A 27,042-nucleotide genomic window follows, 5' to 3' on the forward strand; every position below is an offset into this window, starting at 1 on the left:
AGTGTTCTTAGTTCCAACAGTGCAGTAATATCTAACAATACACAACAATACACACAAATCTAAAAAAGTAAAAGAATGGAATTAAGAAATATAGAAATATTAGGACGAGCAATGTCGGAGTCCAGAGTATGTATGTATACTACCAGTCAAAAATTTGGACACACCTACTCATTCAAGGGTTTTTCTTTATTTTTACTATTTTCTACATTGTAGAATAATAGTGAAGACATCAAAACTATGAAATAACACATATGGAATCATATAGTAACCAAAAAGGTGTTAAACAAATCAAAATATATTTTATATTTGAGATTCTTCAAATAGCCACCCTTTGCCTTGATGACAGCTTTGCACACTCTTGACATTCTCAGCTTCATGAGATAGTCACCAGGAATGCATTTCAATTAACAGGTGTGCCTTCTTAAAAGTTAATTTGTGGAATTTACTCCCTTCTTAATGCGTTTGAGCCAATCAGTTGTGTTGTGACAAGGTAGGTGGGGTATACAGAGGATAGCCCTATTTGCTAAAAGACCAAGTCTATATTATGGCAAGAACATCTCAAATAAGCAAACAGAAACAACAGTCCATCATTACTTTAGGACATGAAGGTCAGTCAATACAGAAAATGTCAAGAACTTTGAAAGCATGGAGGAGGAGGTGTTATGGTGTGGGGGTGCTTTGCTGGTGACACTGTCTGTGATTAATTTAGAACTCAAGGCATGCTTAACCAGCATGGCTACCAAAGCATTCTGCAGTGATACGCCATCCCATCTGGTTTGGGCTTAGTGGGACTATCATTTGTTTTTGAACAGGACAATGACTCAACACACCTCCAGGCTGTGTAAGGGCTATTTTACGAAGAAGGAGAGTGCTGCATCAAATGACCTGGCCTCCCCAATCCCCCGACCTCAACCCAATTGAGATGGTTTGGGATGAGTCAGACCGCAGATTGAATGAAAAGCAGCCAACAAGTGCTCAGCATATGTGGGAACTGCTTCAAGACTGTTGGAAAAGCATTGCCAAGAGTGTGCAAAGCTGTCATCAAGGCAAAGGGTGGCTATTTGAAGAATCTCAAATATAAAATATATTTTGATTTGTTTAACACTTGTTTTTTTACTACATAATTCCATATGTGTTATTTTATAATGTTAATGTATTCACTACTATTTTAAAATGTAGAAAATAGTACAAATAAAGAAAAACCCTTGAATGAGTAGGTGTTTCCAAACTTTTGACTGGTACTGTATATATATGATGGGATGTATAGACATTATTGACAGTATATGGATAGAATATGTAGTATATCTGAAGAATACATAGGATAGAATAGTATATGTATAGTATATGTACAGCAATAGTTAAATATGATAGGCCTTGATTAGAATACAGTATATACATATGAAGTGGGTAAAACAGTATGTAAACATTATTAAAGTGACTAGTGTTCCATTAAAGGAAAGCTGGGTAGTATTAATTCATGCACACATTAGCAAAACCTTACGCAACAGAAAACAAAAACAAGTATTTCTTATTGGACAAGTTCAGGTAGTCCCTTCACGTTCATTACTAGTAAAAATGACCCTGGAGAGGGGGAACAGCACATTGTTAATGCGTCTGTTTACATTGAATAAATGTCAGAGAATGTCTGAACAGGAAATTCATCGAATGTAAATGCCTATTCTTTCCATACTCACTTTATTTCTCTCAAATATCATTTATTCAGACACGTTCTTGGACTGAATCACTTTCAAAGTATATATTATATAATTTAAATAAAGAAATTGATCCATATTCATTCATCTCAATCCACGCACCCACGTCATTAATTTCGTCCAAGGCGGAAGGATATGGAGACATATTACTTTACGTACTGTAGTTCCGGGATTTGGGACTACTTTCCACATTGGAAAACACTGGAGAAGCGTAGGAATACCAAATAGAAACGCACTGCTAACAGGTGCATGACGCAAAACGGAGAACCCTAGTAGTACCAGCTTTGGCGATTTTTACAACCTAAGCAACGCCGTCGGAAAACACTGGACAGAGTTTGTAATGGTACAGACTGATAATAAGGTAAGCCACTCGCTATTGTAATTTAGTCACTGACACTGCACTTGTTGTAGCCAGAGCCATATTTAACATATGGTTAGCTACCTAGCTCGCCAGTTAGGTAACGGTAGCTAGCTAGTGGTTCTGTTATCAAGCAAGCTAGAACTGTACTAGCCAGCCTCCAGGCTTCATGCACGTCCATTGAATCTATCTCTCAAGATTGGCAATGTAGCTAGCTAGCATGTTCTGAACAGCATATTAGCAAACTAAAGTTACGTTAGCTAGCCAATACAATCACGAATCAAAGAATACGTTTATGTCAAGTGATGACGAACGATAAAGGTTTCCATCCATCCAAGTCGTGACATATGGTTGGACTGTAGACATCAATATAATGTGCTAAAATATGTTATTAATAGCCGAAAAAGTAAAAGTTAGCTAGTATGGCGAGTTTATTAACGAGAATTTGTGAACGGTGGCATGAATGATGGCGCTTACTACGTGCGCCTTCACACATGCGTAGTGTACACTTCTACACCTGTTGTAGGCTCGCGGTACATTTTTTTCTTTTTTGGAACTCAGTTGGGATCTCAACTTACTGAGTTACAATATAGAATACATGAGGTGCAATTTGGTTGTGCATCAACAGTTTTCTCTTGTCAGTCACCTGATAGTCACTCAATTAGCCCATGTCAGCAAAACATTTTTTGATTGGTAAATTAGTCTAGCCAGCTATCTAAACTTGTAGTAATCGTGGTCAAATGAACGACCGGGGGTCCTTATTCAGAATTGTATTAATTGTTTTATTCTGTGTTACAGCATTCAACCCGCATAAAGCATAGTGCATTTAATGTAAAAAATTAAATAAACATTCTCTCCGCCCCATGGCAAAATGAGTAGAATTGCATGAAATTAGTTATAAAATTGCAATTATTATTTCATTTTTTTGTCGAGGGGGGCTGCTAAAATGTTTTGCTCAAGCTGTGGATGGGGAGGGGCCCAAGACAATTTCACATTTGGCCCCAAAAGGCTAGGGTTGGCTCTGACCGCATGTGCAGATATGGATATGGGAACCATGAACAGAGTTACCCATCCCTTGGTCAGGTGCTTGCAGGTTGTGTGTGTAATTTGCATCCTTATTAGCTTACTGTATCTATTAGATGTTTAAAGAGGTGTGAAGTACTTTACTGACATGGTTAAGTATTGATTTGAGGTTGTCATACATGGCTCTGTTTGTTATTGGTGTCTGGTCTGAGCGCCCAGGATGGTTGTATTTAGCCTATGCAATGCAGCAACATCACGTTTATCAGAGGAGATAAAAAAATAAGTCTGACGTCTGTACGTTGGTCCAGTGTGTTGGAAACATCTGCACGTCTCAATACTGAAATGAATGGGGAAGACTGGTACCATGTTACTGGCTCCACCACACACACTGCCTTTGACACCTGAGACCACAGTGTGACTGATGTTGTTGCATACTGTGCTCATTTGGATCAGAGGCAGAGCCTGTTGTTTCCTCAATAGGGAGTGATGTGTTGACATTTAATTTCCCTCTAAGCTCCTTGGAAAGCTGTGGATTTATGGATCTTTCCCCAGAATAGTATTTGGGATTTCAGAGAAAGTGCCATTTCTCATTACCGCGTCACACGTGTCTGTATATGGGAAAAGTTGTGGGAACTGCTAATGAATAGCTGTGGGAACCTGTGATGGGGCGTGTATGCTACTGTTTGTGTGCGTTTGCGGCGCCAGCATGCCAAAGAGAATGGGGCCTGCTGATCATCATTTAGCTGTTGAGCTCGTGGCAGTTATTCTCTTGCACGTGTGTGTTTCCAATGATATAGCCTGCTGTGACTCACCATTTGCTGACATGACTGGCTGGCTCTGAGGGGACCTGCTGAAAGGAGAGCCAGGGAGTAAGGGGATTGATTTAAGGATTTTGAGCAGAGAACAGGTCACACATACCAGACTCTGCAGCAGGAGAGAGGGAGAGGGCCCATCACAGCACTTCCTTTAAGAGCATTGGGCCAGTAACTGAAAGGCAGATGGTTTGAATCCCAGAGACAACTAGGTGAAAAATCTGTCTGTACCCTTGAGCAAGGCACTTAACCCTAATTGCTCCTGTAAGTTGCTCTGGATAAGAGCATCTGCTAAATGACTAAAATGTAAAATGTAGCTGCCATTTAATAATAAATAAATAAACTTTGTATAGCACCTTTCAATACAAGCAACAAAGTGCTTCACATCATAAAACAACATAAAATAAAAGTACTAACAAAGAAACAGACAGGAGGAAGGAAAAATAAACAAGGTAGGTAATTAGAATCATACATTAAACACATTGTTATAAAAGCGTCTTCAGCAGGGATTTAAAGAGGCACAGAATCTGCAAGCCAGATCTGCTCTGGTGACTCAGAGGGCTCACACACACACACACACACACACACAGGGCTCTCCCAGCCTACACAGCAGGATCTTCATTGTGTAAGGTGTGGGTAAACACAGGATAGCCTCACCTTAAAATCTGTCCAGGCATCTCTCTTTATCTTGCTTTCTTCCATAATCCTCTTTAAGAATGTGGAAAAGAGATACATTTGCGCTATAAATGTGACTGTAATACCAATCCAACCAACAATCAATGCCTGTGTCGCCTACTTGTTGCCCTATACCCCCAAAGCAGGACAACCACTGGGACTAGTCTAGGACTGCTCTGGCCAGCCTACAAACCACCAATTTGATTTCTCAAATATCCTCTTCATATGCTGATACTCCCTGTCTGGATGAATGACTGCTTTGTTGCCATGGCGGTTGGCCTGAAACGCTTAGCTGTTTTGCTGGCTGGCTGTAGCTATTTTGCTAATGTAGTCTATGTTTATGAGGAGGTGGTAGTGGGGCTGTTGACTGTGAATGAATGGTCTCTAGGAAGTTGTCTCAGAAGAGCGAGCCTCCTGCTGTTGCTTAATGTTTTCAAGGGGGTCGTGTTGTTGCCGCAATGTTGGTTTTCCGGCGTCTATTTCCATGAAGCTGTCGTCGGTTACCATGATATTGTTGCCGGGAGTGATTGTCACAGTTCAACGAGGTAAACAGGATTGTAAAAGGTCTCCTGGTGTTGTAAAATGCATCCGGAAAGCTTAAAAGTGTGTGTGTTAGGGGTGGGCGATATGAGCTAAAATTCATATCACGATATTTTCCACTGTCCAGACGATATCGATATGATATCACGATATATGACGTAAAAAAATATGAATCACATTTTAATATCCCTTCTTGGTTAAATTATATTAGTTAAGGAAAAATATGTATTTGAACCTTATATAACCAGAAAGAGTGAGGCATTGGACCGTATGGACCTGAAAAGTTTTTATTTGTATTGTGCAAACATGCATTCCGTAAACATGAGGTAGGTAGGCCTATATATATATATATATATATATATATATATATATATATATATATAAATTAGATATTAAGTAAAATTAAATAAAAAATAACAGGAGATAAAGAAAATAAGGTAATTACAAATTCAAATACGTGTGTTTGTTTTGGCTACGGTCCGTAGATATGTAAAAAACTAACCGTTTGAAACTAAACCTTTCAAGCCTCAACCATCAATTATCAACAATATCAACAAATCTTCACTAGAACTTTCTTCACAAGTTCCGTGCCAGGAATACCAGCATGTTGACTGTTTCTGGCTTTAGTGCTGCCCTGTGACATGTCACCACATTGCCCCCAGTGCTGAATGCCCTCTCAGAGGGGGCACTTGTGGCAGGGATGCATAAGTATTTCTTTGCCAGACAACTCACACGTGGAAAATTAGATCCGTGAAATCGCCACCACTCCAAAGGATCAGACTCGCTGTCTGCTGCCGTTGCCAGAATGTAGCTATTCAGCTCTTGCTCAATGATCTGCCTCTCTGAACATGAGGCAGGTGCACTGCTGGTCTGCTTAAAGAAGCTCCCAAGGCTCTTCTTGGGCTTCTTGCCTGATTGATGAGCAGTGGAAGCTTCTTTCTCCCTGTCAGTGTGATCCTCTGCAAGAGACGATTTTCCCAGGGCTGTGTTCTCCACCAGGAGGGCTTCGGTCTCTGAGGCAGCTCTCACCTTAAAAAATGAAAATAATTAAACTTTATTTGTATAGCACCTTTCATACATAAAATGCAGCCCAAAGTGCTTTACATTTGAAGCAATAAAACAAGAACAAATGAATAAATACCTTAATGTCCTCCAGTTTCTCAGCGGACATGTACCTGGTCTTGAACCTTGGATCTAGAAAGGTAGCCATGGAGAGCAGCTCATCTGTTGCAGGGTCAGTGTACTTGTTATTCAAGTAATCAAGAACCTTGATCTTGATCTCTTTGGTCAGTTCTGTATCGTCCTTGCTCAGATTTAGAACCTCTGCATTTAACAGATTGATGACAGGCTTCAAATAGGACACGCTCACATACGCTTCTCCTGACAGGGCATCTGTAAAGTCCTGGAGTGGCTTCAGTGCTGCTGTGACTGATTCCAAGACCTGGATGTCTTGCCAGGTAGGTACAAGGTGCCGTGTCTTTTTGTCCCCTGCCAGGACCTGTGTAATGGCCTTTTCCTGCTCCAGGACTCTTTCCATCATTTTCAGACGAGATCCCCACCTTGTCGGAGATTCTGTGATGAGCTTGTGCAGGGGCAGGCTTAGTTCATTCTGTGCTGTCATCAGGGCCTTCTGCTTTTTCCAGCTGTATGAGAACGTGCTAACCACCTTTTTGCAAACCCCTGTGGCCCGGGAAATCGCACACCCCTGTGGCCCGGGAGCGTTTTGGACACTCCTCTCTGGAAATTGGGAATAAGAAATCAAAATAATAGGGTGAAAAATAATCGAATCACAATACAATAATAATTAATAATAATGCATTTTTATATAGAAATCACAATACAATATAACTTTTAATCTTTGTTTGAGGATTTACGGCATTTACATTCAACTGTTACACATTTTACAAATCTGATGTGCTTAGATTTAGCCTACGGTACATGGCTGATGTGAGCTGTATTTTTTCTTAATAATAAGCATCATACAGGGTAGGCCTAGGCTACAGTCCTGAAACTTACCAATAGCATTGTGCAGCCTGTGTCCGAAACATCCAAGGTTTGCCCACTTGTTCAGCTGCAATGCCTTGATCATGTTCGATCCGCTGTCGGTCGTCATACAAACTTGACGCGACTCTTTTAATCCCCAGGACGACAGTATGTCCCTCAGCCCACCTGCAATTATTTCCCCGGTGTGGTCGTCTGGGAAATAAGACGTCTGTAGGCACTTACTTTTCAGTTTCCAGTCACCGTCTATGTAATGGATTGTGAGGCTTATATAAGGTTCTGTGGTACGACTTGACCATAGATCGGCAGTAGTGGAGAAGAATGGAATGTTATTTATCTCACTGTAAACTCTGTCCCAGCATTCTGTGTAAAGCTGTGGCAGGCATTTTTGGCTAAAATATTTGCGGCTCGGGATCTCATATCTTGGGTCCAGAGTTTGAATCAACTTTCTGAACCCCTCTTTCTCCACAGTTTGAATCGGTACCATGTCCTTCGCTATGTGATTTGTAATCGCAGCTGTGATGTCTATCCATTTTTTGCTCGTCTTCTCATAGCAAGTACCGGCAGCAAATGATGATATAATTGATTGTTGAGTGCGAGTCTGGCTTGTCTTCGGGCGAGCTCCTGGGCTTACTGTCTCACGCATTCTGGTGCATTGTTCATACTCACAGACATGTATGTTTTTTAAGTGATTGAACAGGTTGGTCGTGTTTCCACCTTTTGCTAAGACAACACGACGACACAACTTGCATAGGGTAGTGTTTTGGTCGGGGTCGGAGATTTTAAAGCCAAACCAGTTCCAAACAACAGAGGTGCCCCCTTTCTTCTTAACCAATTTATCCTCCTGCTCTTGAGCAACATCAATTTCTGTGTTTTCGCTCATCCTGGATTGTAAAGTTTTCCCCCAATAGTTAACCTGCCTCCTAACTGCAGCTGCCTGCACACTTCTTTGTTGCTAGCACTACATGCGTGCAACAAGTGCATGCGACGTGCGCTCATAAAAATAGGTCAACATATTAACATACATTCTTTTATTCGTAAGAACCAAGAAAGGTTGGATAAAAAAAAAAAAAAAAAAGATGTAGCTACTTAGTACTATCACTCAGTTGAAATTTGGAACAAAAAAATATTGATGCAAAATTCGAATTTATGAATTCTGAATAAATCGCGGTATCCATGATATTGCTAAATCCATATCATGGCGCGGCACAATACCGGTTTTTACTATCAAACCGGTATATCGCCCACTCCTAGTGTGTGTCCATTTTCCTTTTTCTGTGTGACATGTGTCCCTACATCACTTCCAGTCAACAAGTCTCTGGCTGTCGCTGATTACAACTTCAATAGGCTAAGTACTGTTAGTTACCATGGACACTGTTACTAGGGCCCATGGGGGATGTTATATGTTTTTGTCATAGGGATTAGAGAACATGACTTGTTGGCTCAGAGGAATGGCAAACAAACATATTCTAGGCTACACAGCTCATAAGACTGATGAGTTGAGTGAGTTTTCCTCCCAACCCAAGATTAAAAGACGACACTCTGTCTCCGGGGGAAACGGTCTCCATGGGTAACCAACCAGGTGTTATTTTGGCCTGTGATGGGGTAACTGCGTTTGCTGTCTGTAAACGCAATCTCAACTCGCTGTGATACAGTGAGGGAAAAAAGTATTTGATCCCCTGCTGATTTTGTACGTTTGCCCACTGACAAAGACATGATCAGTCTATAATTTTAATGGTAGGTTTATTTGAACAGTGAGAGACAGAATAACAACAAAAAAATCCAGAAAAACGCATGTCAAAAATGTTATGAATTGATTAGCATTTTAATGAGGGAAATAAGTATTTGACCCCTCTGCAAAACATGACTTAGTACTTGGTGGCAAAACCCTTGTTGGCAATCAGAGGTCAGACGTTTCTTGTAGTTGGCCACCAGGTTTGCACACATCTCAGGAGGGATTTTGTCCCACTCCTCTTTGCAGATCTTCTCCAAGTTATTAAGGTTTCGAGCCTGACGTTTGGCAACTCGAACCTTCAGCTCCCTCCACAGATTTTCTATGGGATTAAGGTCTGGAGACTGGCTAGGCCACTCCAGGTCCTTAATGTGCTTCTTCTTGAGCCACTCCTTTGTTGCCTTGGCCGTGTGTTTTGGGTCATTGTCATGCTGGAATACCCATCCACAACCCATTTTCAATGCCCTGGCTGAGGGAAGGAGGTTCTCACCCAATATTTGACGGTACATGGCCCGGTCCATCGTCCCTTTGATGCGGTGAAGTTGTCCTGTCCCCTTAGCAGAAAAACACCTCCAAAGCATAATGTTTCCACCTCCATGTTTGACGGTGGGGATGGTGTTCTTGGGGTCATAGGCAGCATTCCTCCTCCTCCAAACACGGCGAGTTGAGTTGATGCCAAAGAGCTCGATTTTGGTCTCATCTGACCACAACACTTTCACCCAGTTCTCCTCTGAATCATTCAGATGTTCATTGGCAAACTTCAGACAGGCCTGTATATGTGCTTTCTTGAGCAGGGGGACCTTGCGGGCGCTGCAGGATTTCAGTCTTTCACGGCGTAGTGTGTTACCAATTGTTTTCTTGGTGACTATGGTCCCAGCTGCCTTGATCATTGACAAGATCCTCCCGTGTAGTTCTGGGCTGATTCCTCACCGTTCTCATGATCATTGCAACTCCACGAGGTGAGATCTTGCATGGAGCCCCAGGCCGAGGGAGACTGACAGTTATTTTGTGTTTCTTCCATTTGCGAATAATCGCACCAACTGTTGTCACCTTCTCACCAAGCTGCTTGGCGATGGTCTTGTAGCCCATTCCAGCCTTGTGTAGGTCTACAATCTTGTCCCTGACATCCTTGGAGAGCTCTTTGGTCTTGGCCATGGTGGAGAGTTTGGAATCTGATTGATTGATTGCTTCTGTGGACAGGTGTCTTTTATACAGGTAACAAGCGGAGATTAGGAGCACTCCCTTTAAGAGTGTGCTCCTAATCTCAGCTCGTTACCTGTATAAAAGACACCTGGGAGCCAGAAATCTTTCTGATTGAGAGGGGGTCAAATACTTATTTCCCTCATTAAAATGCAAATCAATTTATAACATTTTTGACATGCGTTTGTCTGGATTTTTTTGTTGTTATTCTGTCTCTCACTGTTCAAATAAACCTACCATTAAAATTATAGACTGATCATTTCTTTGTCAGTGGGCAAACTTACAAAATCAGCAGGGGATCAAATACTTTTTTCCCTCACTGTAAGTACTGTAATTGCAGGCATGTATTTTCAAAAGTGGACTTAAAAGTAACGAAGTGACTTAAAAAATAAGAATTTATCCAAGGTCTTTACAGGTAATATTGCTGTATTAGGACGTGGATATTTGTGACCCACCATCTGGATTCGGTCCTATGTAGCAACATTTGAAATGTTTTTTTGTTTTTTTACATTGGATAAAAGTAGAGACTCAGGGCTAGAAAATGGTATATGAGACACTGCAGTTGAGGAACAATGGTAAGTAATTCTGCGTTGAAAGTTAATAAACTTGTAACACCACTTTTGAGAAAATGGCCCTTTTTTAATGTTTTGGTACACTTACTGGAGAGCTCTTCTTTGTCTACACCCATTCAGCATCATTTGCACCCTCTTAAGCCTTAGCCCCACCCATCTCTTTAAGGATTCACATGTGAGGCCATGTGCTAAACAGAGTGAGTAGTGTAGTAAACAACCAATGATTTCAAGAATAAAAGTAGTAGCCTACAATAAGGAAAAACTCCAGGTAAAAATACACTTTCTTGTCCTTGGCCTATATCCTAATCTGACTTTGGTGCAGGTCATGTACTTCACATTACCGTGTCTGGTAAACACACACACACTCTATAAAATAAAATCGAAGTTTATTTGTCACATGCACAGGATACAGAAGGTGTAAACGGTACAGTGAAATGGTTACTTGCATATTTGCATAGTAACAATATCAAAAACAGAAAGTGTCCCAAAAAATATTTTATAATTTTTAGATAGTGCTTACACAGACACAATTGTCTAAATTGATGGGTCATGTGAAATAAATGCTATAACCACCCCCAGCCACACATAGGTAAAGTGGGGAAAAAAAGTATTTAGTCAGCCACCAATTGTGCAAGTTCTCCCACTTAAAAAGATGAGAGGCCTGTAATTTTCATCATAGGTACACATCAACTATGACAGACAAATTGAGATTTTTTTTCTCCAGAAAATCACATTGTAGGATTTCTTATGAATTTATTTGCAAATTATGGTGGAAAATAAGTATTTGGTCACCTACAAACAAGCAAGATTTCTGTCTCTCACAGACCTGTAACTTCTTCTTTAAGAGGCTCCTCTGTCCTCCACTCGTTACCTGTATTAATGGCACCTGTTTGAACTTGTTATCAGTATAAAAGACACCTGTCCACAACCTCAAACAGTCACACTCCAAACTCCACTATGGCCAAGACCAAAGAGCTGTCAAAGGACACCAGAAACAAAATTGTAGACCTGCACCAGGCTGGGAAGACTGAATCTGCAATAGATAAGCAGCTTGGTTTGAAGAAATCAACTGTGGGAGCAATTATTAGGAAATGGAAGACATACAAGACCACTGATAATCTCCCTCGATCTGGGGCTCCACGCAAGATCTCACCCCGTGGGGTCAAAATGATCACAAGAACGGTGAGCAAAAATCCCAGAACCACACGGGGGGACCTAGTGAATGACCTGCAGAGAGCTGGGACCAAAGTAACAAAGCCTACCATCAGTAACACACTACGCCGCCAGGGACTCAAATCCTGCAGTGCCAGACGTGTCCCCCTGCTTAAGCCAGTACATGTCCAGGCCCGTCTGAAGTTTGCTAGAGTGCATTTGGATGATCCAGAAGAGGATTGGGAGAATGTCATATGGTCAGATGAAACCAAATAGAACTTTTTGGTAAAAACTCAACTTGTCGTGTTTGGAGGACAAAGAATGCTGAGTTGCATCCAAAGAACACCATACCTACTGTGAAGCATGGGGGTGGAAACATCATGCTTTGGGGCTGTTTTTCTGCAAAGGGACCAGGACGACTGATCCGTGTAAAGGAAAGAATGAATGGGGCCATGTATCGTGAGATTTTGAGTGAAAACCTCCTTCCATCAGCAAGGGCATTGAAGATGAAACGTGGCTGGGTCTTTCAGCATGACAATGATCCCAAACACACCGCCCGGGCAACGAAGGAGTGGCTTCGTAAGAAGCATTTCAAGGTCCTGGAGTGGCCTAGCCAGTCTCCAGATCTCAACCCCATAGAAAATCTTTGGAGGGAGTTGAAAGTCCGTGTTGCCCAGCGACAGCCCCAAAACATCACTGCTCTAGAGGAGATCTGCATGGAGGAATGGGCCAAAATACCAGCAACAGTGTGTGAAAACCTTGTGAAGACTTACAGAAAACGTTTGACCTGTGTCATTGCCAACAAAGGGTATATAACAAAGTATTGAGAAACTTTTGTTATTGACCAAATACTTATTTTCCACCATAATTTGCAAATAAATTCATTAAAAATCCTACAATGTGATTTTCTGGATTTTTTTCCCTCAATTTGTCTGTCATAGTTGACGTGTACCTATGATGAAAATTACAGGCCTCTCTCATCTTTTTAAGTGGGAGAACTTGCACAATTGGTGGCTGACTAAATACTTTTTTCCCCCACTGTATGTTGTTTTTATTCAAATATGTAAAAACATTTTTACTAAAGTAAAATTGTATAAAATGACCCGGATTTAGTCCGGACGCATTTTGGTACTGAGAATTTAGGGTGAAAATGTACAAAATTCAGGCAAATATACAAGTACAGTGCATTCGGAAAGTATTCAGACCCCCCCCATTTTATGTTACAGCCTTATTCTAAGACAGATTGATTTTTTTCCTCAATCTACACACAATACCCCATAATGACAAAGCGAAAACAGGTTTTTTGAAGTTTTTGCTCAAAAACAAACAAAACATATTTAGAAATTGGCTGAAAAGCCTAAAGCACTTTATGCAATACCTGGCATGAGCTAAATGCTAAACTAAAGACAAGGAAGTTGTCTTATGCTGAAAAATACCTAATCAGGGAAGTAAAGAGGTTATTTCCCTCCTGTTCTTATAGAGGTAGTTTCCCAGAATTAGGCCTACTTGAATCCCTTGTACCTACCTCAGGTAGGGTGGTGTACATATTAAGCCCACCAAAATATAAGTTTAGACATTTCTAACGTATACAGCCCTAATTTTCATTTAAAAAAGTGAAGATAATATTAATCTCTCGAAGTTTTAGGACTATAGGTCAATGTGTGAAAACAAGATGCTACAAGAAATATTTGATAATATGAAAAGTCTGGAGTGGGTGTAATGGGTACCAAATGTACCCTTTAGGCCCATGGGTGTTCCAAATAAGCCCACCTCTTAAATAATCCATTTGAATTAATTTCCAAATGTTAATTTACAAACTGACATTTCTTTATGTAAGATTAAATTATAATCATCTCCCCTAAACTCATTAAAATCAATTGATCATTACTATTCGTCATGAAAGTAGCATTCCATAACAGGGAGGTAGGTGTCCAATCGTATCCACAGAGATCAATTTGGGACCAAGCTTTTGTTCTTGCCAACCAGTACACACCTGATTCAACTAATCATAGACTTCAATCAAGACTTGATTAGTTGAATCAGGTGTGTTACTGCTTGGTTAGAACAAAACCCTGCACCGTCACCGGCCCTCTGTGGATAAGACGCCATGCACAAAAGACCATAACACAAATGACTTTTAATGAATTATCTGAAAGCTGGTTCACATTACTCATAGAATATTTGGAAACCAATTGTCTGGGATATAAATATACACTATATATTACAATATTATGCAAAGTTAGTATTGATGATATTGAACAATATTTATTTATATCCATTTACATTCTGTATACAGAGGGTGATTTTTGTGATACTGTACCCTTTAAGCCCACCTGAGATAAATGTCAAATTTTACAAAAATTGCATCTATGTATAACAATGCAAGGTTCATTTAACAGTAAAATAAGACAAAATGCATAAAAACAATTAGCTGTGAGTTCTATTATATTGTTGTGGTTTACAGAGTTCTGTTGCTACTGTATTGACTGTGACGTGGTACAACTGCTAGCATGAAAAAGCCATATTTTCAATTGGTAAGCAATAGTAATTAATACCCATGTATTTTGCTATCATGCGCATATCAACACATTCATCTCTTAATTTTACATTAAGTATGATCACTTATCTGAGGAGGTACTACAAATATCTGAAAAATGTGTTTATCTGAGAGTCACCTAATTTTTTTGCAGCTTTGAAATAGGCCACTAGTAGGAACATACACAACTGTCCATAACTTAATAATAAAACATCTGAGTAAAAACTGGTATGGATACAACAACCACATTAACTGATTGAAACATTAAATAGCAGAAAATGATTATTTTTTTCTTTGAATCCATAATGGAAGTGGGCTTAATGGGTACACTTACCTTAACTGCTGTTCATCCAAATGCACTGAGTTCAAGTGCTACTGCCAGCTAGTCTTTTTAGTAGATTAGTTACATTTGACCTATTTCTGACAAGAAATAGCCTATAAATGGAATGCCCAGAACTATTCTACTAGTGGAAGGTATTGGTGAAGATGGGGCTTGCTTTGTAATTAGTTTATGTAGGCCATTGTATTACCCCCCCACCCCACTCCCTGAGGAGCTAGGCATGTCATGAGTTTACTTTTAAGACAATAACACTCATAGTGTGTGTGGGAGAAGTCAAGGGAGGGCAATATTTACAGTATGTAGAGCAGCAGCCATGGTCACGTTGCCATGATTATTGCATGAGAACAGTTGGTGCTTCAGGGAGTTTTATCCCTCTTTCTCCCTCCTTCACATACCCCCCGCTTTCTTTCTTTCTTTCATTCTCCCACTCTTGCTCTGATTATCGGTTCTTCCTCCTTCTCTCTCAATTCAATCTCTTTCCTCATCTGGTCTCTCTCTCCATCCTGACCTCCCTCTTGTTCTATCAGTTTTGATCCTGGCTACATGGTGCAGGAATAAGTAATGTGAGTCTCTTCTGTTTTGTTTGTTTTCAATAAGGAAGAGGTGTGTGTGTACCCTGTGTGTGTGAGAGAGGCTGTTGCTCCAGTAGTACTGTTGCTTCACATGGAGAAGGGTAAAGCTCTTATTGTGTGCTCTGTCTACTGGTAATGTGTTTGAACTGACCCCTCCTTACTAGGGGAGGGAAGATTTGATTATGAAAGGATGTACTGATGATGGATACCTTGCTACATGCAATTGAAGACCAAACTGAACATGCAAGAGCTTTTCTGCCACTCTTGGATTCAAAAAGGAGTTCACTAAAGGGGTCTAATCTTTGGGACCTTACAGTGTGAGAGACGGAGACCCATTTAAGTTACTGGCTCAGATAGGTAATTTGTCTGTGTTGTGTTTTCTCCTTCCAGAGTCGGTGCTAGTATCTGTTGATCTCCCTCCTTTCCCAGAGTGGCTGTCTACACCAACACACTCCTCATTCATTCTGCTCTCCTCCAGCATGTCAGGTAAGGGCTCCCATCCCTCTCTTCCCCTCCTCCCTCAATCTCTCTGTCCTCTCCCTTTTCTTTCCCTTATGCTTCCCCCTTCTTGTAGTGCTTTTGATTATCCTTCTGCCAGTTTCTCCTCTCATCCCACTCTCATTTTCTGTTCCGTCTTTCTCTCAAACTCTGTCAGTCTATTCTCATTCAGTCCTCTCTCATCCCACCTCACCCCTTTCCATTCATGTTTTTTCTCTTGACCTTCTATTCTCTTTCTGTCCCTCACATTATTTGATTCTCTCCATCAGTTCCTCCTCTCACAGTACCTCATCCACCTCTTCTATCTCCCTGTCAGTTCCTCCTCTCACAGTACTCTCATTCATCTCTTCGATCGCCCTCTTCTCTCATATTCCTTCCCCCTCTCTGTGTTCCAGGTGGTTACACTCCGGCCCCTGGGGGCCCCTTCTCAGCCCTGACCTCCAGTATGTGGCCCCAGGACATCCTGGCCAAGTACTATCAGGTATGGACTGACCTGACAGAACCGAGATCTTGGTACTGCTGGGTTAACACTGAGGAGAGGGAGCCTCTAGCTTAGTACTGTGGTTGTCTAGGCTATTTCTGGATTCATTGAATGTGAAAGTTTTTACCACTCAGCACATATTCATATTTTTTGCCATTCATTCTTGTTTGCACACATTGACCTATAAAATTACTGCTGAACTCCGTTGGTCTCAAGGTCTGATTTGTATCAAATTACACATCGTTTTCATATCTCAGGTCAGGCACTGTATCAAAGGGTTGCCATCTTACTGATCTTGTCCCCCTCTGCTGTGGATAATCAATCTAAAAGCATCTGTTCTGCTATTTACTGTAGTAAGCCCTTAGTTTGTCGTGATTTATCTTGTGCTTTAACATAATATGCCATGGAACTCTTTGTTGACTGCTCTTGTTGTCTCTGTTTACAGAAGGACCCAACAGAGGAGGCTGAACCGCAGTATGATGAGTTTGGCTTCAGGCTGGACAGTGAAGGTAGGAACACGCATTAGTTGCTTTTATTTATTCTGTATTTCAGGCAAAGGCATTTCTCACAAAGCTAATATTAGACCTGAGGAGAAAATATCAGAGAATATCTATTAATGGACCCCCCCAGAGGAAGTTGCGGCCACTATTTTGACCTAACTTCCTGTCCTAGAGAGGACATGCACATTTAGGTTCCACCTCCGAAAAATGATGAAGGCTACTTATACATATTCACAAATTGGGTGTGGGAATTTCCATGATTTAACATCAACAAATATGGCATTGACAGCTGTCAGTGTACCTAGCTAGCATGCTAACCTTATCTAGCTAGCTGGCTATCTTGCTAACCTTATCTAGCTAGTTAATGTTATCTGTTGTTGCTGGTTTTCTTTTTTAACTACACCGTATTCAAAAGATTAGCCTGCTGGCTCTATGGCTGGTTCTGCAGCTGGATTTGTCATAAGCATTGATTTAGGGAAAACTTCTCCACAGATGGAAACCACTGGCCTATCTTTGACTTCACCATCTATTGTTATCTCCATAGTTGTGGCATCTTCCATAAATTGCGTTCGCAAATCCGCCATTGAAATTGTTAGAAAAAATAAGATGAAGCTCCGGTAATATGGATAACTATTGAAAGATAGCTGGGGTGTTTAACCTTTAGGCACAGCAATGGCTGTACAGTTACAGTATGCAATGTGTGATCAATTCAATGCCGGTGACCTGCACTGATTGCCCAAATCCTATTGACCTGTTGCTGATATTGTAGATGTAGTCCACTGTAAAGGAACTGAGACACCGCTGAACACTGGGGCTCACTGGGGCTGTTGTTGGGCCCATGTCTAATGGGTTAACCAACGTTTTGCTCTAATCTCGTTGAAGGTGTACACACAGATGTTTGTTGACCTTTTGGTGAAGTGGTAGAATTCATTGAAAGGGGAGGACAGTGGAAGCAGATCTTTGGTGGAGGGGGAGAAACCATTGAAACGGGAGGATAGGGGAAGCAGACGTTTGGAGGGGGAGAAACTATTGAAACAGGGGAGGACAGGGGAAGCAGACTGAGTGCCAAAGTAACAGGAAGGTAGGGGTATAACACTGAACTACAATAACTGAAGTTGAACACCATCTCTCTCTCCTTCCCCTTCTCCCCATCTCCCTCCTTCTCCCTCTCGCCCTCCCCCCTCCTCCAGATGGTGTAGAGCCAGAGCCGAGGCCAGAGCCCCAGAGAGAGGACCCCCAGCAGAGGCTGCGCTGGCAGGCCCACCTGGAGTTCACCCACAACCACACCGTAGGAGACCTGACCTGGGACCTCATCTCCCCTGTCCTGCCCCGCTCTGAACGCCTCCGCTCCCTGGTGCTGGGTGGCATACCACACAGCATGAGACCACAGGTAAGGGGGCCTAGAGGGGTAAAACAAAGGGAAAAGGCAGAATGAGACCACAGACTGGTAAGGGGAGGTAAAGTGGTCAGAGGGCCAACTCCTACTACGGTATATAACCTGATTCAGAGATGTCTGTTGTCTCTCACTCCCCCCCCCCCCCCCCCTCTGGTCGTGCTAGTTGTGGATGCGTCTGTCTGGAGCTCTGCAGAAGAAGAGGACTACAGAGATCTCCTACAAAGAGATCGTTAAGAACAGCACCAACGACGAGACCACTGCTGCCAAACAGGTACTGGATGCTGAGGTACTGTACATCCAGATGACTCCAGGTGGAGGGTTGGAATGGTACTTATGTCGTAAGATGTTTGTCTCTCCCTTGATGAAAATCTGTGATGGAGGATCAAACGTTGTTAACCCTCCATCTCTTCCCCCTCTCTCAGATAGAGAAGGACCTGTTGCGGACCATGCCCTCCAACGCGTGTTTCTGCAGCCTGCAGAGTGTGGGTGTTCCCAGGCTGAGGCGGGTACTGCGGGGCCTGGCATGGCTCTACCCAGACATCGGCTACTGCCAGGGCACAGGCATGGTGAGGAGGACCTTCACTGTACTCTGTGTTGTTACGGTCTATACACTTTTCTCTGGCTGGCAAAGACCTGGCATATTACCATACAGGTCCCTTTCAGAAAAGGTTTTCCTGCATTTTTTAAGAACCTCTCACTCTCTCCCGCCTCCTTCCTCTTCTGCACTTTTTAAATAGTAATTTGATCATGTGTTCTTGATGAACTCTTTAATCTAGGGAGTTTGTAATACCTCTACTGTCATTTGGATTTGTATACTTTTGTATGTGTCCAGTATGTATTTTCACTGCAACCGAATTGCCCTATGGGGACAACAAAGATCTAATCTATTCTGTTCCTTTTCTTCACCCTCTCCCCATCCCCAGGTGGTGTCATGCCTGCTGCTGTTCCTGGAGGAGGAGGACGTGCTGTGGATGATGTGTGCCCTGATCGAGGACCTGCTGCCCCCCTCCTACTTCTCCTCCACCCTGCTGGGGGTCCAGACGGACCAGAGGGTCCTCAGACAGCTCATAGTCCAGTACCTACCAAGCCTGGACAGGCTTCTGCAGGAGCACGACATCGGTGAGAGATAGGGGGTTCTTTACACCAACACTCACACTTATCTTTTCCTACTTTGCTGGTAGCTACTTTATTGAGGGAAAAGGTACTGTGACTATGTGGTTGTCTCACCTAGCTATCTTAAGATTAATGCACTTACTGTAAGTCGCTCTGGATAAGAGCGTCCGCTAAATGACTAAAATGTAAATCTAAAAATGTGCATAGGGATCTACTACCCAAGGGGAGCTATAGTTGGGAGAGGGGGGGATAGAGGAGACTGGGGTTAGAGAGGTGTGTTGGAGAGGGATGAGGAGGGGAAACTGCAATAACGAAGTATTTAAAGTCTAGTGGTTAAAGGCCACAAACATTGCTAAGAATGCCAGGTGGAGTGTAGGAGACCAACCTGCCTGTATGTCCTAACCTTTACCCTCCCCTCCTCCCCCAGAGTTGTCTCTGATCACGCTGCACTGGTTCCTGACGTCGTTTGCCAGTGTGGTGGACATCCGCATCCTGCTGAGGATCTGGGACCTGCTGTTCTACCAGGGCTCTGTGGTCCTCTTCCAGGTCACACTGGGCATGCTCAAGATCAAGGTGGGATAGTTGTTACTCTCTGACTGATTGGCTGGCTGGTTGCTGGTTTGATTTTAAACCAACCCCTATCCCATAGACCTGTGTAGATCAGAAAGGATTGGATAGGTATGAAATCGGGGCAGCAGGTAGCTTAGTGGTTAAGAGCGTTGTGCCAGTAACCGAAAGGTTGCTGGTTCTAATCCCCGAGCCGACTAGGTGAAAAATCTGTCTGTGCCCTTGAGCAAGGCACTTAACCCTAATTGCTCCTGTAAGTCGCTCTGGATAAGAGCGTCTGCTAAATGACTAAAAAATAAAAAAATAAAATAATATGGTAATAACTCCACCTCTCTCTGATGAGCTTGAAATGTATTTTTCTTACTACATCTATCCAACACTTTCAGATCTACAGGCCTACAAGTGTCTTGGGGATTTGGGATTGGTCATTCCCCTATTTAACCCTCTCCTTTCCCCCCTACAGGAGGTTGACCTTCTCCTCTCTCCCCTACAGGAGGAGGAGCTGGTGTCCTCTGAGAACTCGGCGTCCATCTTCAACACGCTGTCCGACCTGCCCAGCCAACTGGGTGACGGGGCTGCAGTACTGGGGGAGGCCATGAGGCTGGCAGGGGCGCTGTCCCAGGACACGCTGGAGGCCCAGAGGAACAAACACCTGGCCTACATCCTCAACGAGCAGGCCCAGCTCAACACCAACAACTCCCACACACTCAACACCAACCTCAATAAGGTGAGTGGTCTGATAGTAGAAGTGTGTGTGATAGCATGTCTAACCAGAGTGTGTCTATAGGTTGTGAGGAGACAGTCGTTACGTAGGAAGTCCACTCTGAGCTCTCTGTTGTGGGGTGAGGACGAGGCGGAGGTGCTCAAGTCTAAGAACATCAAGCAGACAGAGCTGGTAGCAGCGCTCCGAGAGGCCATCACCCGCACCGCTGAACACTTCCACTGTCTGGACCCCCAACACACCAGCACTGTGAGTCTCATTAATAAATCAGATTACTGAATCAATTCACTGAATCATATAATTGAATACTTCCCCTGTCTGGACCCCTGACACAGCAGCACCGTGAGTCATGTTACCTAACAATTATGAGCTAATTTGATTAGATGAATCTATGTCCCTCCCTCTCTCGCCTTCTCTTCATCTCTCTCTGTCCCTCCTCCTCTCAGGACCTGACTCCAGACTACTCCATGGAGAGCCACCAGAGAGACCATGAGAACTTCCTGGTTGTGTCTCGTAACCGACGGAGACGGGCCAAAGCCCTGCTGGACTTTGAGCGCCATGACGACGACGAACTGGGCTTCAGGAAGAACGACATCATCACGGTGAGTGGACAGAACACATACATGTAACGGAGTTAAGAACGTGCTGTGAGCTCAATCCACAGCTAGCTTTAAATGTTGACATGTATTTGTACAGCTCAATCTGTTGGTAAATTGTCAAGGAGGGTGGTCACGTGTGTTTGTGAGCAGAGGATTACTAGTTGTAGCCGGTATGGGACAGTGGAGGAAGCTAGACTGTTAGCAGCACGCTGACGTCAGTTTCACAAACACAGTGCGAAAAATGTATGTGAAAACATACATGTAAAAAACAACAACAAAGGGACTAACTCTCACTCCTCCATCTCATCCCTCTGTTTTACTCTCTCAGATCTTTTCCCAGAAGGATGAGCACTGTTGGGTGGGAGAGCTCAATGGGCTGAGAGGTGAGTGGAATGTCCATCTCTATCCCAATCTCCCCTCCACACATCCTGTAGAATGTCCATCTCTATCCCAATCTCCCCTCCACACATCCTGTAGAATGTCCATCTCTATCCCAATCTCCCCTCCACACATCCTGTAGCATGTCCATCTCTATCCCAATCTCCCCTCCACACATCCTGTAGAATGTCCATCTCTATCCCAATCTCCCCTCCACACATTCTGTAGAATGTCCATCTCTATCCCAATCTCCCCTCCACACATCCTGTAGCATGTCCATCTCTATCCCAATCTCCCCTCCACACATCCTGTAGCATGTTCTAGTCCATGATTTTCTAACACTAGGGAACCTTCTATCTCATGATCTGTTGTTCTCTTGCTCCAGGTTGGTTTCCAGCCAAGTTCGTGGAGATCCTCGATGAGCGGAGCAAAGAGGTTTGTCAGTGAATTATTGTATAGTCAAAGTCTAGTAAAAACGGATTTAAATTTGTCAGTGCTCTTTTAGTGGATATATACAGTCTATGGTGTTGTCAGTTTGTCTAACTCCAGTACTCACATAATTAATCTATGGTTGTCTGTTGTCTCCAGTACTCACAGAATTAACTGGTCTGTTGTCCCCAGTACTGCCAGTATTAACTGGTCTGTTGTCCCCAGTACTGCCAGTATTAACTGGTCTGTTGTCCCCAGTACTGCCAGTATTAACTGGTCTGTTGTCCCCAGTACTCTCTGGCGGGTGATGACTCGGTGACGGAGGCGGTGACAGACCTGGTCAGAGGGACGTTGTGTCCTGCCCTGAAGGCCATCTTCCAACACGGCCTGAAGAAACCCTCCATACTGGGAGGACCCTGCCACCCCTGGCTCTTCTTAGAGGAGGTAGGAGAGAGAGGGTGTGGGTGTCTGTCAGTCTGTGCTATACCTGACTGTTCTTTGGTCTGTTTTCTCTCCTCAGGCAGCCAGTAGAGAGGTGGAGAGGGACTTTAACTCAGTCTACTCCAGACTGGTGCTGTGTAAGACATACAGGTAACTTAAAAAGAGAGACACACACACCTCTGTACATATGAAACAGCTATGATTCCTACACAGTTGTCTTAGTTGTGTGGTGCAGTCCATCAGTTCTCCCCCTCTCTCTCTCTCTCACTCCCCCCCTCTCTCTCTCACTCCCCCCCCTCTCTCTCTCACTCCCCCCCTCTCTCTCTCACTTCCCCCCTCTCTCTCTCACTCCCCCCCCTCTCTCTCTCACTCCCCCCCCTCTCTCTCTCACTCCCCCCCCTCTCTCTCTCACTCCCCCCCTCTCTCTCTCACTCCCCCCCTCTCTCTCACCCCCCCCTCTCTCTCACCCCCCCCCTCTCTCTCACCCCCCCCCTCTCTCTCTCACTCCCCCCCTCTCTCACCCCCCCCCTCTCTCACTCCCCCCCTCTCTCACCCCCCCCTCTCTCACCCCCCCCTCTCTCACCCCCCCCTCTCTCTCACCCCCCCGTCTCTCTCACCCCCCCTCTCTCTCACCCCCCCTCTCTCTCACACCCCCCTCTTTCTCTCTCACTCCACCCCTCTTCTCCCCCCTCTTCTCTCTCACTCCCCCCCTCTTCTCTCTCACTCACCCCCATCTCTCTCACTCCCCCCCTCTCTCTCTCACTCCCCCCCTCTCTCTCTCTCTCACCCCCCCTCTCTCACTCCCCCCCTCTCTCACCCCCCCCTCTCTCACCCCCCCTCTCTCTCACTCCCCCCCCTCTCTCACTCCCCCCCCATCTCTCTCTCACTCCCCCCCTCTCTCTCTCACTCCCCCCCTCTCTCTCACTCCCCCCCTCTCTCTCACTCCCCCCCCCTCTCTCTCACTCCCCCCCTCTCTCTCTCACTCCCCCCCTCTCTCTCACTCCCCCTCCTCTCTTTCCCCCCTCCCCCTCCCCCTCTCTCCCCCTCCCCTCCCCCCCTCTCTCTCCCCCTCTCCCCTCCCCCCCTCTCTCTCCCCTCTCCCCTCTCTCTCCCCCCTCCCCCCCTCTCTCTCCCCCTCCCCCACTCTCACCCCCCCCCACTCTCACCCCCCCTCTCTCTCACCCCCCCTCTCTCTCACTCCCCCCCTCTCTCACTCCCCCCCATCTCTCTCTCTCTCCCCCTCCCCCTCTCTCCCCCTCCCCCTCTCTCCCCCTCTCCCCCTCTCTCCTCTCCCCCTCCCCCCTCTCTTTCCCCCTCCCCTCCCCCGCTCTTTCCCCCTCCTCTCCCCCCCCCCCCCCCACTCTCTCCTCCCTCCCCCCTCTCTCTCTCCTCCCTCCCCCCTCTCTCACCCCCCCAGATTAGACGAGGATGGCAAGGTTCTCACACCAGAGGAGCTGCTCTACAGAGTGAGTCCTCTTGTAAATGTTATCCAATAACAAGCCTGGTTACATACATAAATACATCCTACCACTAAAGACTTCCTCATTCCATCTCCAAGATCTGAAAGAACTGTGTAATATGGAACCGAGTTCTCTATTAAACTTACAGTATGTTGGCCAAGTCGCAGTTGTAAATGAGAACTTGTTCTCAACTGGCTTAACTGGTTAAATAAAGGTGAAGTGAAATAAAATACAATCTGTATTTCAGGTGCTTTCAAAGGGGGAATGAGGAAGTGCCTAGTGGTAGGGACAGATAGGCTGTACAGGTCGGCTGTTAGAAACTGTGCCTTAGGCTACAGATAGTTTTGCAGTGAATGTTTGGTTCATAAGCATTTGTTTCAGTGATGCTTCAGCGCCCTCTGTCTCTTTCAGGCGGTGCAGTCTGTCAATATGAGCCACGACTCTGCACACGCTCAGATGGACGTCAAGTTCCGCTCCCTCCTCTGCGTGGGCCTCAAGTGAGTCATACACTCACTCAGAGAACCCGGCTGTCCGTCGTATCAGTGAACACTCACCCTAACCCCACTTCTCTCTCCCCCACAGTGAGCAGGTGTTACACCTGTGGTTGGAGGTGTTGTGTTCCAGTATGCCTGCAGTAGAGAAGTGGTACCAGCCCTGGTCCTTCCTACGCAGCCCAGGATGGGTCCAGATCAAGTGTGAGCTCAGGTAAGAAATGGACACAGAGATGCACATGAAAGAGAGACAGTGGGAAAGATTAAGAGAGATTGGGGAGAATGAGGAATAAAACAGATTTGAGTGAAACTGTGAGATCATAAGTGAGAATGAATGAGAGTGATGCACACGAGTGCCAGCAGAATATTACGAGATTAAATCAAGAGATTAAAACATGTATTAACAGCTAGATTATTTTGAAAGACTGAGAGGCCAGGATGAAGTGAAATGGATATAATATGGTATGTGAAAATGGTCATTTTGATTTTTAAAAGGTTGTTTTGATGTTTCCTCAGGGTTCTCTCAAAGTTTGCCTTCAGTCTCTCTCAGGACTGCGAGCTGCCTGCCAAGAAAGAGGTATGCGTGTGTGAAACAGACACAAACACACACACCCTGGGAACTCATGCCTGTGTGTGGTCTTGCAGAATTCACCCGTTCTCAGAGAAGAGGTTGCAGATGTGTTGGTTGAGCATTACTTCTTTAGTTGGGATCTCTAGGTAAACTCTGATCTCTGGTCAATGTATTTGGTCTAGTTACTCAACTCTAGTTTCCTATTCTAGTCCCTAAACCCATAATTATCCAAACAGAAGCTATTCCTGGTTCAGTTGTTGGAGAACGTAGCTGGTGGTGGCTAGTGATGGTAGAATAGTGAACATTGGTGAAAACTGTCCCCCGAAACCTCCCTCAAACCCACACCCTTACGCACGCTGCATGCATAAACGCGCACACCTCACCCATGCCCCTTTCACCTCCATTGTGGACATTTAAACTGCACCCAACAACTGCTGTTCCTTATACACTCCCTTTAAACAAACAGTATCTTTCTCTTTTGCCTCCCTCCAGGAGAAAGATCAGAGGCCACTGAAGGAAGGAGTCCAAGACATGTTGGTGAAGCATCATCTCTTCAGCTGGGACATCGACGGCTAGACACACACACATATTCCACACACCCAAAGCCTGCAAAAAAACTCCCCTCCCCACACATGCTGTGTGTATACCAGAGTGATCTTTGTCTCTTTCATATTGACTGCTATGTCAGAACCCACTACTAGTGTTTCCATCACTACCTCTCACTAGGAAGTATTGTATTGTTCAGACACTTGATCATCATTCTACAAACACGTTGGTATGGTTTCCCCTCCTCGTCTCAACTAAACTGTATCCGAAGCCTTGCTACTGAGGATTGTATCCCTGTATAGTACACTATGGGGAATAGGGGGCGCGTTCAACACAATGTTTTAGAACGTTCAGATAGAAAAGGCATTGTAGAACAAACATGCCTCTCTGACATGTAGAGTAAGGAATAACATCAGCTCTATTCATGGCATTTCTATCTGCAAGGTTGAAACCAGGAAGTTGATAGAGCCATGGTGACAGCCAGGACTAAGTTCTTGGGTGAAGCTACTGTGTATGTTGTGTCCACACCAGTGTTTCTGCTACTTTAGACTACGTGTGGAAGACTAGAAACATACAGAAAGTGCTCTGATGTAGCATTCCTTAGGTACAGAGTAGGCACCTCTACTGTGCCATATGAAGTATTTCCTCAGACTCAAGGACTGGGGTGTATCACTAGGAACCAAACGGAACAAAACCGGGAGGAATGTATACCTGAATTTGTCCCATAGAAACGTGTTTTTGTTGCACAATGTTTTCCGTTGCCAAACATTTTGCTACGGTGTGCACTACTTATGCACTGATCTGATGTCCTAGTAGCACCTGTGTTCACAAGTGTCCTGCTACCAGTACTGTAGTAGGATGTGCTGATTGAGAAGTTTAACGTACTCTGCACCCACCCTGTCGATCCGTGTTGGCACCCAACGTTATAGAACAATCCCATTCTACTCTGCCTTCCGGCCACTATTGTCTTGAAACGTTTGGTGCCAACGTGGCACCCATGAAAATGACTCTCAAACCAAGTTTGTCCCTTGTGGTAGTCTGAAACCACTGTCTGTGCACCCATTGAATCTGTAGTAGTCACTGGGAGGAACTACTGTACTATGTGTCAGAAAATGAAATTGTATGAAAAATGAGATCTATGATTTATAACTATAATAATGTCAACATTTCCTTTTCATTTCAGTTAATTTCTTTGTAAAACAGTCTTCATATTGAGATGTGTTACGATGGGTGTGTCCACCCAACATCAAAAACAATTGGCTTCCATCTTGGTGTGTAATGACTGAAGAAAAGCCACTAGACTAACACACATCCACCTTGTACAGTAATGTTACACTATATACATAAGAAAATAAACATCAGAATCTCCCTTTTGTGCTCTCTACGATGATAAATGGCAGTGTATATTTAACCATCAGAAAATGGTGGTACACTAACCCAATAACCTGTATGCCTTCCCCTCACCTTAACCCTTAGCACTGCTACCGTACCTATAGACTTTGTTGCGCTAACTTCCTTCATACTGCACACAGAGACAAATGGTATCCACAAGTGCATCTGACTCAATCAGTAGAATGGCTTAAATGCCAGAATCTCACAGTATCCCTTTAGCCTCACTGAAACTAT

General features: G+C 44.1%; 1 protein-coding gene across 3 annotated transcripts; it reads left to right on the plus strand.

Moving 5' to 3' along the window:
* The first annotated feature begins 1,912 nt into the window (after positions 1-1,912).
* On the plus strand, positions 1,913-26,789 carry sgsm3 (small G protein signaling modulator 3). Of its 3 annotated transcripts, none has more exons than XM_084145577.1 (21): positions 1,913-2,073; positions 15,616-15,711; positions 16,119-16,204; positions 16,650-16,713; positions 17,895-18,094; positions 18,264-18,371; positions 18,523-18,666; positions 19,024-19,219; positions 19,641-19,786; positions 20,244-20,507; positions 20,568-20,750; positions 20,948-21,103; positions 21,429-21,483; positions 21,864-21,913; positions 22,199-22,351; positions 22,428-22,498; positions 23,766-23,814; positions 24,220-24,305; positions 24,391-24,513; positions 24,816-24,876; positions 25,363-26,789. In XM_084145577.1, the coding sequence occupies exons 2-21, from the start codon at positions 15,705-15,707 to the stop codon at positions 25,444-25,446; spliced, it is 2,286 nt and encodes a 761-aa protein (XP_084001703.1). In that variant the 5' UTR covers positions 1,913-2,073; positions 15,616-15,704; the 3' UTR covers positions 25,447-26,789. The 3 variants fall into 3 exon arrangements, with proteins under 3 accessions (XP_084001703.1, XP_084001705.1, XP_084001704.1); XM_084145579.1 differs by having other exon boundaries at positions 20,274-20,507; XM_084145578.1 differs by having other exon boundaries at positions 1,939-2,073; positions 18,264-18,386; positions 20,274-20,507.
* The last annotated feature ends 253 nt before the right edge of the window (positions 26,790-27,042 follow it).

Source organism: Coregonus lavaretus, assembly GCF_964263955.1.
Source record: "Coregonus lavaretus genome assembly, chromosome: 28".
Lineage (NCBI taxonomy): Eukaryota > Metazoa > Chordata > Actinopteri > Salmoniformes > Salmonidae > Coregonus > Coregonus lavaretus.